At 33.6% G+C, this 15692-nt stretch overlaps 1 protein-coding gene across 1 annotated transcript; it reads left to right on the forward strand.

Moving 5' to 3' along the window:
* The first annotated feature begins 995 nt into the window (after positions 1-995).
* On the forward strand, positions 996-4190 carry LOC113852315 (protein NRT1/ PTR FAMILY 4.5-like). The gene is made up of 6 exons (XM_027482550.1): positions 996-1110; positions 1198-1276; positions 1370-1587; positions 1711-2133; positions 2223-2338; positions 3084-4190. The coding sequence occupies exons 1-6, from the start codon at positions 1108-1110 to the stop codon at positions 4111-4113; spliced, it is 1869 nt and encodes a 622-aa protein (XP_027338351.1). The 5' UTR covers positions 996-1107; the 3' UTR covers positions 4114-4190.
* The last annotated feature ends 11502 nt before the right edge of the window (positions 4191-15692 follow it).

Here is a 15692-nt window from a genome sequence, read left to right on the forward strand (position 1 = left end):
TAAGAGTATTCAACTATTCATTATGGCTTATCAAGATTATTCTTATGAGATAATTAAGAGCATATTATTAGGGAAACCATGTGATATATGCACGGTTCAGCTGTAAAGAACATAAATAGTCGACAAATTTGATGTATATGATACGGAAATAGCTACTAGGTCACATGCTATGCGTCAAGCAGCGGAAAAGTCTTCCCTATTTCTATAAGTATACTCTTCCTTTCAATTTGACCTGTGAGCTTTACTGAAAAGCTTTCTAGTTTAGGAATAGTGATACAACGCCACAAACGGATTGTTCAGCGTAGACAAACATATCTATAAAAGTGGAGTGGGACATATATGTTGGGTTGATTAATACCATTGATTGGTTAAGCATCCATAATCTATATATATTATTAAACTTCCTTCACTAAAAATACTATCATGACATTTTCTTTAATTTTTTATTTTTTTACTAAAAATGATATATGGCATTTTTATAATTTTAAAATTTTAGATTCTTTTAATTTGTTACTTTATTTTTTAATTAATTTTTTATTTATCACATCTATGTCTTTCTTAACTTTTTATATTTTCCACAATTTAATTTTTTTCTTCTCATTAGATATTTTATGTATTTCAATAATTAAATTAGTATAAAATAAGTTTTTAGGAATTAAACAAAGAATTAAAAATTATTTACTAATAACATAATATAAATAATTATTATATAAAAATTCAAATGTTAATTAAATATACTATTAATTCATAAACCTACCTAATGCAAAATCTAATTAATTAATTAAAAATAGGAATTAGCAGCTTAAACCTGTAGCACTTGCATGTTGCATCCATTTCAATTTTGTGATTTGTTATGCCCCCATCAATAATACAACACCCGTAATTTGTGTTTGAGCGTTTGAAGCCGCTGAAGGGGTGAGCACAGAGACCAAGAAGAGAGAGAGAGAGCATGATAAATAGGAAGGTGAACAACAGAAGCAAACAGTTTGAGGCATTAAACTAAGGACATCCTGTGTCATTTTATGCTCAAACCTTCCTTTTTTTGGGTTACATGTTCACCATCACCATTTTCTCTCAAATCCCAATTCTTTTTTGAATATCTCCACAATGGTAAGCCTAATTCACTCAACATTTGAATATCTCTCACTCTAAGGAAGTAGTAGTTCATGATGACTTTCAAATTTGTTGTTCTTACAGAAAGAGCAACTCCAACTCAAGTCCATAACTCAATGGAAGAAACAAAAAGGTGGATTCAAGGCTTCCATGTTTATTTTTGGTAAGCATAATATGTCTTTAAGCAATTACTCTCTCTTTGTTCTGAGCTTAGAATGCAAACTATGTTCATCTTTTCTCTTCTTTGTTCCTGCAGTGTTGTCAGCATTAGACAACATGGGTTTCGTGGCAAACATGGTGAGTTTAGTCCTATACTTTTATGGGGTCATGCACTTTGATCTCTCTAGCTCTGCCAACACCCTCACAAACTTTATGGGCTCAACTTTCTTGCTCTCCCTTCTTGGTGGCTTCATCTCAGACACCTACTTCAGCAGACTAACTACATGCTTACTTTTTGGATCACTAGAAGTTATGGTAAGTGCTAAACAACATATTTATATTGCTATTCCCAATGGCATGTCCAATTAGACAAAAGTAAAGTGGAACCAGTTGATTCAAAAAGGTTAAGTTTGTTTCTGATGTTGGCATTTTTTATAGGCTTTGATAATGCTCACAGTTCAAGCTGCTTTAGACCGTTTACACCCAGATGCTTGTGGCAAGTCAAGCTGTGTCAAAGGTGGCATAGCAGTCATGTTTTACACATCATTGTATTTATTGGCTTTGGCCATGGGAGGAGTCAGAGGATCCATGACTGCGTTTGGTGCTGACCAATTTGATGAAAAAGATCCAAGAGAAGCAAAAGCTCTTGCAAGCTTCTTCAACTGGCTTTTGCTTAGTTCAACTGTGGGATCAATTATAGGGGTTACAGGGGTTGTGTGGGTTAGCACCCAAAAAGCTTGGCACTGGGGCTTTTTCATAGTAACCGTGGCCTCCTCCATTGGCTTTGTCACCCTTGCTCTTGGCAAACCATTTTACCGCATCAAAACTCCTGGTAAAAGTCCCATATCGAGAATTGCTCAGGTTTGTCACCTCTATGTAAAGTCCCTCATCGACATTAATTTCAAAATTGAACTATTTTGAAGAACCAAACTAACTTTTGTTCACTACAGGTTATTGTTGTGGCTTTTAGAAACCGAAAGCTACCACTGCCAGGGTCTCCTGAAGAACTTTATGAGGTCCTTGAAGATGTTACATTAGAGAAGATTGCGCACACCAACCAGATGAGGTGACTCTCTCTATCTCCATGCTAGAAATTAAAAGCTTAACAACTTGCATAATAATGTTGTACTATTTAATAATGTTCTGCAAATGACAAGACAATTAACTAATACATGGTCCAGCACAATGGCGTGTTAAGATTCCTTTTTCTTCATGTACGACGTAGTAGGTAATGCCAAGGACTCTGGGCCTACTATCACTTCTGCACGCTTGGAGCTGCAGCCATACGGAGAATGATCAGGGAAAATATATCAACACCGCTTCTAAACAGCACTCACAGGAAAAAAGAAAAATAATAAGTAATTCCTGACATTTAACTCAGTGAAAAAGTTTTTAAACAATAGTACTAGCTGCAATCAAACTCTCTTGTTTTTTTAGTTGGCTTAATTCAGGGTACTATGCTTAGAGAAAATGAAAAGCAATTTCCTTCTCAACAGCATCAAATCAGCCAAGCTCAATGATTCTTCATCTTCCCTTTTTTTAAAGATTTTTTATTTCTTTATTTTTTTTAAAAGATGGGTGAAGTTGCCTAAGTCAAACTAAAAAGCCAATTCCCCATGCATAATAATTGAATAAAAGTTCTATGTTTGGTCATGTTTCTTACAACTTGTCTATAATTATATGACATGATAAGTATACAATAAAAAAATTATATAAAGTGGTAGAAATATATTATAAGAATACAATAAGATTCAAATTGGTTCGAGCACATTCATATAAATGTATTAAAATGGTCTGGTTTGTTGAATCAGGTTTCTCGATAAAGCTTGCATTCTTCAAGATAACGTTGAACCGAAGCCATGGAGGGTTTGTACAGTGACACAAGTTGAAGAAGTGAAGATCCTAACCAGAATGTTACCCATATTAGCCAGTACCATTATAATGAACACTTGTTTAGCTCAGCTTCAAACATTCTCAGTTCAGCAAGGGAATGTGATGAACCTGAAACTTGGTTCTTTCACAGTGCCTGCACCATCCATTCCTGTTATCCCCCTCCTTTTCTTGTTCATCCTGATTCCCACTTATGAACTCTTCTTTGTGCCATTCGCACGTAAGATCACTCACCACCCTTCAGGAGTTACACAGCTTCAGCGTGTTGGTGTTGGGCTAGTACTCTCTTCCATTTCAATGACAATTGCTGGGATTGTAGAAGTGAAAAGAAGGGACCAAGGAAGGAAGGACCCATCAAGGCCAATAAGTCTTTTTTGGCTATCTTTCCAATATGCTATATTTGGTATTGCAGACATGTTCACTCTTGTAGGACTCTTAGAATTCTTCTACAGAGAAGCACCTGCAACCATGAAATCACTGTCAACCTCTTTCACATGGTTGTCTATGTCCCTTGGTTACTTCTTGAGTACTGTCTTTGTCAATGTCATTAATACTGTTACCAAAAGGATCACTCCAAGCAAACAAGGATGGTTGCATGGATTGGATTTAAATCAAAACAATCTCAACTTGTTCTATTGGTTCTTAGCAATCCTTAGCTGCCTTAATTTTTTTAACTTCCTTTATTGGGCCTCTTGGTACAAGTACAAATCAGAAGACAACAATTCTAAGAAAAATTTGAAGGGTGTAGCAGAAGCACAAACACCTCTCAAAATGGTTTGTGAGAGAAGACAAGATGAGGAAAAAAAAAAGGATGGAAGCATCCAAGATATGAGAGCTAAGGCTAAAGAAAGCAGCCAAACAAGTGAGGCCAATACTGAGGGACCCTCTTCCTCTGATGAAACAGATGATGGAGAAAAAGAAAGAGACTCTAGAGAAAGGAAGCATAGATAAGGTCAGGAGGCTCAAGACATGACTTGGTATTAAGGACTGGATATGATAAGTTGTATGAGTAAAATACTTAAATAGATGGTGGTTGAAATCTCTCTTATTCTACAGGTGTGCTTGTATTATTGATTGGTACTGTTGGTTCCGGCACTATCTTTGTGTCTGTTGTAAGCAGAGTCAAAGGTTTTTTTTTTTTTTTTAAATTGTTCTTTTTTATCATGTAAGTTTATTTATCACTTGCACTTGTAATTGTCTGTTAAAAGATGCTTACTAATTGTTGACACATGTCAAAGATTATAACACTTGTGAAAACTAATACAATAATAAGGCACACGCTTGTCTGTTGGGCGATGCTTGATCCTTTGATTGGTTTAATGAAAACAGAGTGAAAGGATAGATGAAATTGAAAATAATAAATTTTCTTCAGGAAAAATAGGAATAAGGGAAATTCTTTAATTGGATCGATACACAAATATAATTCACCCTCAATAAGCTGATGTTAGAATCACCAAAGGGAGAAAAGGAAAGCAAAGTAATGGCTGCAGGAGTCAATATGTACACACTGAACATGCATGAGAAGTTCTAAAACATTTACCTATTAGTATCTACACAGCCACGTTTGGTGCCAATAAATAAATGATTTCATCGAATTTTGGACCTTCTGTCATTTTAAAATATGATACTCTCATTTTCTTCTATTTTGGATCAAGACCTTGTGCAAAGAAAAGATTTCTTCTATAAATTCGGGATGACTTGAATTCATGTAATTTGATTCTTACAATCTCAATCTGTGGTTTTTCATGTTTATATTGCTTCCTTGCTTCATTTCTCATTGTCCCTATGATTTGGCTAATTGTAGACTAATGTTAGGATTGTTCTTACAATTTAAAAATTGGTGAATTGTGTAAAATTAAACAACACATAGATTGATTACTAAGAGATAAGAGGTGATTGAACTTACCTAAGGAATTGAATAAGGGATAGGGTTTAATTGCCAAATAATTAAAATCAGACTAATCACGTGAATGTGATGGCATTGACCTTTGAATTGAGAGTGAAATAGGTTGCATGAGAAAAGTATTGGAATGAATTGAAGCTAACTACTTGTATACAGTTTTTATCTTATTTGGTGAGCTTTTGTGCACAAATTTTCTCACAATATTGTTATTTTAATTTTAGTTAAAATCAATTTATACTCTTTCAATTTTATTCGTAAAAATAGCGATTCAACTGTGAAATTGGTAATGAAATTACAATCCTCTCATGAATGATATTCACTTGTCCCTATGACACTTGTGATTTGGAACAAATGTTAAGCATACCTATCAATATACAAATTAAAGAGTGTAATTAATTTATTTATATTAAAATTATTTTAACTTTCAAACATGAGATTCACTTTTACTTTTCTCATTCATGATAAGTGTGTTTCTCATTATGATAAATGTGAAAAATATATAAGAATCAGGTAGAAATATGGCATAATTGAAAAGATAATAATTAATATCGTCTTATATTTTAACTAAATAGATAAATAATTTTTTTTAAAATAATAAACAGATAAAAAAAATAAAAGAAACAATAATAATGAAGTGGATTATAAAATGGTGAGAAAATATTTATATCTTACAATAATATATCATTTTTTTTTTCTATTTAAGCAACTCCCAACTTCAATTATGCAATTCTTAAACATTGTACGTGCAAAAAATAGTTAAAACTAACTTTTTATTATTTCTATATAAATCTTTAAAAAAAACATAGTAAAAGGATCTCGGATCTGCCATGATTATTAGAAGTGAATGAATCTAAATGAAACTTTGCAAGAAATAGGGCGTGCCATATTTGTAATGCAGAACACTCTGGACGTACTGTCTGATGTAAACTTTCATGTGAGCAACAGAGCAATGTTCTTCATCTCCATTGCATCATATTCAACCTTTTTCTTGGAAATATTCAAAAAGTATACAGAGATGAGATGCTCTACTATCCTTATGCCCAACTGCTAGGGAACATAATGCTATACATAAATTAAATATTTTAAGATTAAATTACACATTTAATTTTTATTGGTCAACATTTATTTATGAATTAGTTATTATATTTAAAAAAAATTATCTATTAATTTATATTCAAGTGTTTTATTACATTTTGATCTTTACCATTATAATATTATTAAAAAAAATTTAATGAACAAGTACTTTACTAATGGTGTTATATAGACATGAATTAAAATTAGAGACTAAATGTGTATTTTGTCTAAACTTTAAAACAAAAGCTAACAATATTATTAAAATACTGATTGAGAAATAACATATTTAATTAAAAATACTTAATACTGCTTATTTAACATCGTTAAAATACTCAATAACAAAATTTAAAATGAAAATATAATTATTTTAATTTAACAATCTAAAAACATTAGTTAAAAACATGAAAGACAGTGGCAGGTCCATCGATCTTTTAAAAGACAAACAAATGCTGGAGAAAGTGAACTGGTGTGATGTGTAGGAGTTGGAAGCAAAGTGGGCAGTGACAAGCCATGCACCACATTTTCTGGTATCTGATCCTCAATCAGCGACGCTATACTAGAGTCGTCACCACTGTTCCATTGCTTTTGTTTTTTTCAGCATTCACAGTGAAAGTTAGAAATAGGTAATGGGGTTTTGAACGACGAGTTTCACTTTATAGGAGCAATGGAGCATCCACTTAGAATCCCACACGGCCCGTGTCCGTCAATAAGCCATAATCCACAATTCTACTACCATTCAACATGGATTTACTAACTTACTGAGTAAACTCCTTTAATTTAAATTCGGATATGAAGAAATTAGTTTTTGTAAAGAGAACTGTATTATACTATTATTATTCTATTATACTATTATTATTCAATTCTATATATAATTTAACATTAATCAATTATTTAAAATATATTTAATTATTTTTAATTATTATAAAAATTATTTTCGTAATGCATTCTAGTTGGTTGATATTTTTTTATAATACTAGTGCACCAAAATTACGCTCAAAATAAATATTCATGATGTCTTAATTAATGATATGATATAATAATATTGTTAAAAATTAGTTATGTTACTATCAAAGTAAGGAGGCTTCAAAATTTTACGACCGAAAACCCTACTTTTAGAGACCGCGCACCTTGGGTTAAGCTGGCCCTTACAAGCTATGTAACATTTGTGAGGTTTAATATATAATTTTTTGCGAGGTTATTGTTATGAGCACAATTATTAAATTATTAAAAGTAGCAATGAAACAGTAATAGAAATAGAAGTAGTGCTATTAATGGAAAATTGCATTAGTTTGCATAAAAATGAGTAATTCTTCCATAAAGATGAGATAAATACTCAGAGATAGTACAGAAAAATTGCAGATAAAGAAAAACAGAAAGAAAGAAGAACCAAGAGAGAAAGGTTCACTCAAAAGACAACTAAGCAAACCCTCTCTCTCAAAACCGTTTGTTATATATATCATTGCCTTTCCATTGGTAATCTTTTAATTGCATATTTGCCCTCTTCTGACACATGTTTTTCCTGACTCCCACACTGTCATGTGCTGGTCCCACATGAACTTGATTTGTTAAAAGACTACTCTGCCCCTTGCATTGTTTGCTCTATTACAATTTCCCCTCCATTAAGAACAACCTTGTCTTCAAGGTTGAAATCTGGAAATGCTAACTCCAAAGCTGACTGGTCCTCCCAAGTTGCTTGTGCCTTGTCAAAGCCTTGCCACTAAATCAAGTATTGTTGAACAGGTTTTGAACCTCTAAGGATTGTTCAAGTGTTAGAGAACACATTTTGGATAGATGATAGGTTGTAAATCATTAGAGGTGATGGGAAGTGGAATGTATGGCTAGTCATGATTTCCTTTGCAATATTTCAACTGAGATGCATGGAACATGGGATGGATCTTGGTGGACTCAGGTAATAAAAGTTTGTAAGTCACTGAGCCAATCTTCTTAATAATGGGAAATGGACCAAAGTACCTGAGGTTCAATTTCTAATTTTTTTCTTAGAGCTATTGAATGTTGTCTATACGGTTAGAGTTTAATTAACACCTTGTCTCCAATCTTGAACTTGAAATCTCTCTTCTTTTTTTTATCGACATACTTCTCCATTACTTGTTGTGCCCTTGCTAAATTGCTTTTCATCTTAGTTAAAACTTGATCTCTCAACACTAACTGTTCTTGGACAGATGCATCACGTTTTGAATCAGGGACATATCTAATGATTTAAGGAGGATTTCTGCCATACACTACTTTAAATGGGGTCATACCTGCACTATTGTGGTATGAAGTGTTGTACCAAAATTATGCACAGGCCAATAATTTTGCCCAATCTTTTGGATTGTCATGAGTGAAACATCTCAGATACAGCTCCAAACATTTGTTCAATGCCTCTGTTTGACCATCAGTCTGAGGATGGTATGCAGTGGACATATTCAAGGATGTACCCAATTTGAAGAGGTGTTGCCAAAATTGGCCAGTGAACACCTTGTCCCTAGCTGACACAATAGTCTTAGGAAAGCCATGAAGTTTCACTACCAAGTTAATGAATGTTTTTGCAACTTGTTTGCTGGAGTAGTCTAATTTCATGACTACAAAGCGACCATATTTGGAAAGTATATCTACCACCACAAGTATCACAGTATAGCCATGAGAAGGAGGAAGTCCAGTGATGAAGTCCATTGCTAAATCTTCCTAAATCTGGTGAGGTATGGGCAATGGTTGCAGTAAACTTGTTAGCAATGTAGTCAAAGTCTTAGCCTGTTGACAAATCAAGCAACTATCAACATATTCCTTAACATCAACATGCATGTTCTGCCAATAGAATTGAGAAGTGATTCTACCTAATGTTTTAGCATAACCAGAGTGACCACCAGTTAAAGAACTATGATACTCATGCAAAATCTGTTTGTTCAAGGACTCTTTGGTAGGAATCACCAATCTGCCTTTCCAAAACAAAAGTCTATCTTGAGATGAATAATGAGGATTGGGCAGTTGTTTCTGCATACATTTCTTTAGAATAACTTGTAGCTTAGGATCTTCTTGAATGACCTCTTTCAATAGTAACAGAATGTGCAACTTTGGTTTAGAGCAAGCCATTGGGAACGACCTGGAGAGTGAATTTGCAGCCAAGTTGTCTTTTCCAGGTTTGTACTCTATAGTGAAATCATAGCCTAAGAGTTTGTGCAACTAATTTTGTTGTTCAAGGGTCTGGATAGCTTGATGAGTGATATGAGACTCTTCTGGTCAGTTCTGATAACAAACTTGTGACCAAGGAGATAGTTAATGAATCCACATTTTATTAAATTTTTGTTTACCTTTTTATTGTTCTTTAATAGAAAATGGACTTAGAAATTCTAAATACTATAAAAAATTTCAATCAAGTCAAATATCATAGCTTTCTTAATTTCTGTAAATATATTTTACAATTTTGATCATTTGGATAATTGTGCAGGAAATTCCAGACAAATCCTTTGAATTTTTTGCCTTTTGAAAAATATGAGGTGAAAGTAACTACTTTCAGACACCATAGTAATCACTACAGCAAGCTAATTTCAAAGGACAGACCAAAGTAACTACTTTCAGAAGCAATAGTGATCACTACAAAGCCAATGAGAGATGTAGACTTGTGCTTGTTTACTATTGTGAACGATAGTGAACACTATAGAGAGCTCTAGATGCTGCGCGTGTTTACTATTGTCCATAATAGATCACTACAGAAAGAGAGGACTTCATGGTCACTACACGTATTTACTATCCTAAATGATAGTGATTATTATGAAGGACATCAAGTTTATTATAAATAGATTTTTATCATTTAGGGTTAGAGACTTTTTGCAGAACCTTTTACTCTTAGATACTTTACCATTTTTAGGATACTTTTGCAGAGTTAGGTCAGCCTTAAGTGACAGCCAATGCTACATTTAGGGTTTGATTTCCATTTCTTCTTACTTTTCTTTGATTTTTGTCTTGATGTCATTAACTTTTCTTGATTCTCATCTTGTAATCGTGAGACCCATCCTTATGGAGGGCTAATTTTCTTGTAATCCCTAGTGAGTTCATATGGATTCTTGAATTCCTTAGCTTTTAATGTTAATACGAACTCTTCTTCATGAATTTCTTTTGTCCTCAATCTCTTGAATTAAGTTAAGAATTGAATGAGAGGGTGTTGCTTAATCAACTTCTAATTCATTTTTAATAGAGGTTTTGTAACATCCCCAAATTCGGTTCGCTTTTGTGAATCGCCTATTGCTAGCTAGTACTTCTTTTCTTATTCTCTTCTACCTTAATTTGATTCTTGTTGTGAATTGAGTTATCATTATGTGTTGTTTAATTATCAATTCATTTTCTTTCTCTTCTTTCTTTTGTTCATGATTCTTACTTGCATTTTATTTATACATTGGCCAGATTCTATGCAATGGTGTGATAATAATTTATGTACTCTTTCTCCTATGTATCTAAGTCTTCATGGTCATGTAGAAAAAATAATTCTAAGAAACCCTAGGAAAGCAAGACAAAACCCTAGGTTGATTCTTCCTGACTGCATGAAAGGCATGGGCCCTACATTTATTATCCTCCTTCCTTAATCCATTTATTATTATTATTGTTCATTAAGAGAGAGATTACACATGTGACTCTTGCTCTTCCCTAAACATTTATTCATATTCTCTCTCTACTATTAATATCCACTTAAGTTTAGTCATAATGAGTCAAAGCTCTTGCATCTCTACACTACACAGGCACACTAGGAGCCCAACCTTTTATTTTGAGTAATTACTCCTCTTTCACGCTATATTCCATGTGAAGAAGCTCAAAAGATATTTTCACACTTACCTTATACCCTCTTAATTACTGTAGCCAAAATTGCATTAATGTTTAAGAGAGAGAGATCAGCCTTAATGACCCCAATTAAAAGTCTTTATTACTTGTATTTAATGCAGACTTTTTGTATTCCTAGACATTCCATTATGACTAGCCATTTTTATCATAAATTAGCATCAATTACATGGTAATTTATGGAAAGTTTTCCTAATAATTATGTCGTAATTACATTTAACTGAAAACCCTTCAATTACCTTATTTATTTCGTCATTAAGCCCTATTTATTTCACCTCCCACTTGCATTCAAATTTTCAGAAGAATATGAAGGGACATATAATTATTTCCCTCCTCAAATGACTCAATAACCGTCGGTCTGCATTTAATGAGCACCCCAATTGACACCAATCAGCCACTTAGAATTTTCTCCTGAGAGGTTTATTTCTAGAAACCTGTTATCTAGCATTACTCCCGCCTCCCCACTTTCTCCATTTACTTTGCATTTATTACTCATCATGATGGCATCCTGCATATGCAATTCACAAAGGGAAGCGTAACTCTTCAGAAACAAATCAAGGGCAAGTGAGAGGTTGCACCATTCAAGTACGTAGTGGATGGAGAAAGAAAATGGGAATGTAACTTAACTTCTCATGTACGGTACCCTAGCTATGATGCCCATTAAAATGAAAGGTCACGACCTATGCTTACTATATTTAAACCATTTTCACTTCCATTTGTTCTCTTTTCGTAAATACCTCTTCACTGCCGCAACCCACTAAAGAGATTAAAGAAGCGCGAAGAATCTTCTTGCACCCTACACTCTCGCCTTCCTTTCCAACGCTCACACTGTCACCACGAGGCTACACCACGAACCCTTCATCGTGAAAGATAAGGGCAACTCTCTGACTTTCTTATCATTCTCGCTTCCAACAAGGTAAGAGAGTCCCTATGTGCGTGTGAATGTGTGTGTTTGAATGTATGATTATTGGGTGTTGCATGCGCCTTTTTCTCTTCATTCTCACCTCTGATCTTCATCAAAAGATTACATGTAAATGATTTTTCTTTCATCCTTCAATGATTCTACTTGAATGATACTGTTGAAGTGTGTTTGCATGTTGTTGATTGCTTGTTATTTTTACAGTTCTTGGGTAATCGTGCTTTTTGATTGAGTATAATAAGTGATTTTGAGATAATATCTTATTGCATGTTACTTTTCCCTGAAATTCACTTATTTTCCCTTTCAGTTTACACACCCTTACTCTACTACATGTTAAACTTTCCACGAAACCTACCTATTTTCTTTTGGTTTACACCTTAGAGGATAAAAGCACAAGTTTTGACCAACAAATGTGTGTAACAATTAATTTGGTTAAGTTTACAATGAGTTTTATTGTGAAAAGTCTTTCTTGGTAAAAAGGGAGTTAACATCTTTTAATGGCATTAGGGTAACTAGATAAAATTCAAAGGAATAACTTATTTTCTTTCAAACTTTTACTTTTATCGAAAACAAATAACCTATTTCTTTTAAAAATCAAACTTTTACTTCTGACTTTGAATTTCAAATAATTTGTTGTACACTTTGATTCTGACTTTTATTGATTGTTGGTTTAAAAATCAAATGCATGTGGAGTTAAACTCGTGACTGTCATATGCTAGTATTTTCAATAGTACATAGTTAAAATACATACCCTTTGTTCTGAAATCACATAAAAAGTTACTGTATTCATTTCTATTTTCTTTTTTAAAGAATCATATATGCACTTAACCTTCCATTCTGAACATGTTTTAGATGTGTTTAGCTAAAAATAAGAAATTTATAAGGTTTTCGCCTATGTCGTAGGTAACAGAATTGTTACATGTTTCTTATTTACTTGGAATTTGTTCATTATGTTTCAAGTGAGTATATTAACCAAAATTCTGATGATGGCTATAATATATGGTGTCTTATTCAAACCCTAAACGTGTAATTGAGAATGATAATGTTGGGTGACAATAGATATGATTGTGGATGTATCTACTCGATTGTTTATATGCATCGTGCATGAAGGTGAAAAGGAGAGTCAATGTCACAACTTAGCACAGCTAGGGAATATGAAGTGTTCAGGTTTAAGGAAAGAAACTTGGGGTAGTGAGAGGGGGTTGCCCCAATGGTACAGAGTAGCTCACCATGATCGAGATACGTCACTAGCAAACCTTCACTAATCCTAACGCGAGCAAGCATTACCGAGGATCATGGTAGACTCCATCTTGAGGACTAAAGGTGAAATGGATGAAAGGATATCCTTGTGTGTGTGTGTGTGTGTGTGTGTGTGTATATTTATTTATTTTTATTTTTTGCTTGTAGGGAATGAGGGTCTCCGATCACCTTGACCGGAGAAACGTTGAAAATTTGAGGGAGTGAAATTTTATGAGTGACATGCATTACATTTAGTGATTTTGCCTGACCTTATAATTAATTATAATGTGTTTGTGGATTTTTTAGTAACTTAGAAAGAATACTTCTTATTAACTCTTTCGTAACTATCTTCATTTTGGTTATTGATTGATTTTTATGATGAACTCACCCTTTCTGCTATATTTTTTCTTGTTTTGTATTCTTTTGTGTGCCTTGCATGACTGTGTGACAGATGGACCTTCAACAGGCAATGATATGGGGAGAGGATTCCGAAGGGAAGGAGACTTGGACTTACGACCCAGCAACGCGCCGTCTCATCTACCACGAGATGATCAACCTGAGTTTAGGAGTCGTCGTCCATGAACGACGCACCTTTTTTCGATGGGATTGAATCCAACCCTAATGAGGATTCCCTGCCTTTGAAATTTTGTGTATAGTCTAGTTTGTATAATCATGGGTTGACACTGCTCATAGGACACTTATTTTGTTTATTTTGGAATACTATACATTTTAGGTGTTATTTTGCTATTATATTTACTTTGAACAATTTGGTTTTGAATGATCTACTTATACTCCATTTTATATAATTATATGTTTATACTTATTGAATTCAATTTTAAATTTATGTGATGATGATTTATTCATTTTACCCCTGCGATATGAATGTATGTTCTTATTGATGTTTGGAATAAGATATGAAGTGAGAAGGGGTTATTACGAACACTCATTTGAGATGAGCGAAATATTCAAGTGCTTGATAATGGTATTGGAAAGATTGAAAAAGGGTCATATGTTGAGTTGTTATTTCCATATCTTTGATGTTTATAATGATTGATTGCTTCCATTACTCTGATTGAGTTTGATGGTGAATTAATGCAGATAATGTTGAGATGAGAAAAAGGGCAAGCAGTAATTGCAACCCCTTGGAATGTGTCTATGTATGATGATAAGATATGGAAAACTGAGGTTGATTCCTCCATGATACTACTTGAGAATGTTGAATGATGATGTTATGATGACTATTGATATGATTATATGTATACATATATGTTTCATTAGAGAATGATATTAGACTTGATGATATTAAAGCTTTAGCAATTTAGGTGTTACAAGTTCTGAACTTGGTTTGCTTAATGTTGTTCGCAATCTAACACTAGCAAGTGCACTAGGATTGCAGCAAGTAATGAGTAAATTTAAGATCCAAATATCGTCTCCACAGGGAATTTAGGTTTCAAATACCACTTCATAGAATTATAACCATTTAAGCTTTTTCAAAATTGGAAGGAGAGTAGTAACATGTAATAACAGCAAACTAGAACAATTAAAAGTAAAATAAACTTGTAAAAAATAGAATAATGAACACACAGTTATGTGATAACAGAGGAAGAAACCATAGCTAGGGAATTGCTTCACCAAAGCTCCAATGTTTAATCAATAAAGTTTTGAATTAACAAGCAATTGGAAAGAATGACAATCAGTTTCACATTATATTATTCAGAGGTTAATTCCTTAACTCAGTGAACCTAACATTCAATTAAACCATTCTAATTCCTTAGATCTGATTCAATTCAATATTGCTTTAAGTGTAAGAAACTAGAAGATTGCAAGATCAACGTTCCTTATCCCTAAGAAAACTATAATCTCGGTGATTGGTTCAGATCTGAAGAAAAATTCAATTTCCATTGACAAGAGTTCTTCTGAATTTAGTTAATCAAATTTCCATTCAATTTCGACGTGAAGTTCAGAATCAATCACTCAATCTATTCCAAAGCTTGAAATTCAGATCCAAATCAATTCAACATGTTCGGTTCAGATCTACAATCCCTAACTATGAACGAATTACACAGCCGTGGCAGCAAAGAAAAGAAAAGAAAGAGAAGAAGAGAAGAAGAAACTCAGAAACGCCATGGAAGCTTGCTCCACTCCAATTCCTTTTCCTGAAGCTCCAAGATTCGAATCCCCACTCCTCTCTCTCACTTCTTCTAACAAGAAGCTAACTAAAAAAACTGAAAATGAACAGAATCCCTCTTTTCTGGATCGTTTCTGGTATTTATAAAATTTCTCAGATTTTCACGTCATCACTTTTATGAGAAATAGTAGTTACGCAGAGAGTTTTTGGTTGCGCGTTAACACTTTTCTCAGAAATAGTGGCCACGCGCATTTTCCTGATATTGAGAGCTCTCTAGAACTATCACTCTTGATGATAAAAGTGACAACGCAGAGCCAAGGTAGTTGCACGTTATCACTATTGCTGATCGCAACTCGTCAAGTTGAAGACTCTCTGGAACGATCACTTTTGATGACAATAGTGGTTACGCAGAGCTTTCCTGATATTTTGCCTCTCTAGAA

This window comes from Abrus precatorius, unplaced genomic scaffold (assembly GCF_003935025.1).
Source record: "Abrus precatorius isolate BTA unplaced genomic scaffold, Abrus_2018 Scaffold0, whole genome shotgun sequence".
Lineage (NCBI taxonomy): Eukaryota > Viridiplantae > Streptophyta > Magnoliopsida > Fabales > Fabaceae > Abrus > Abrus precatorius.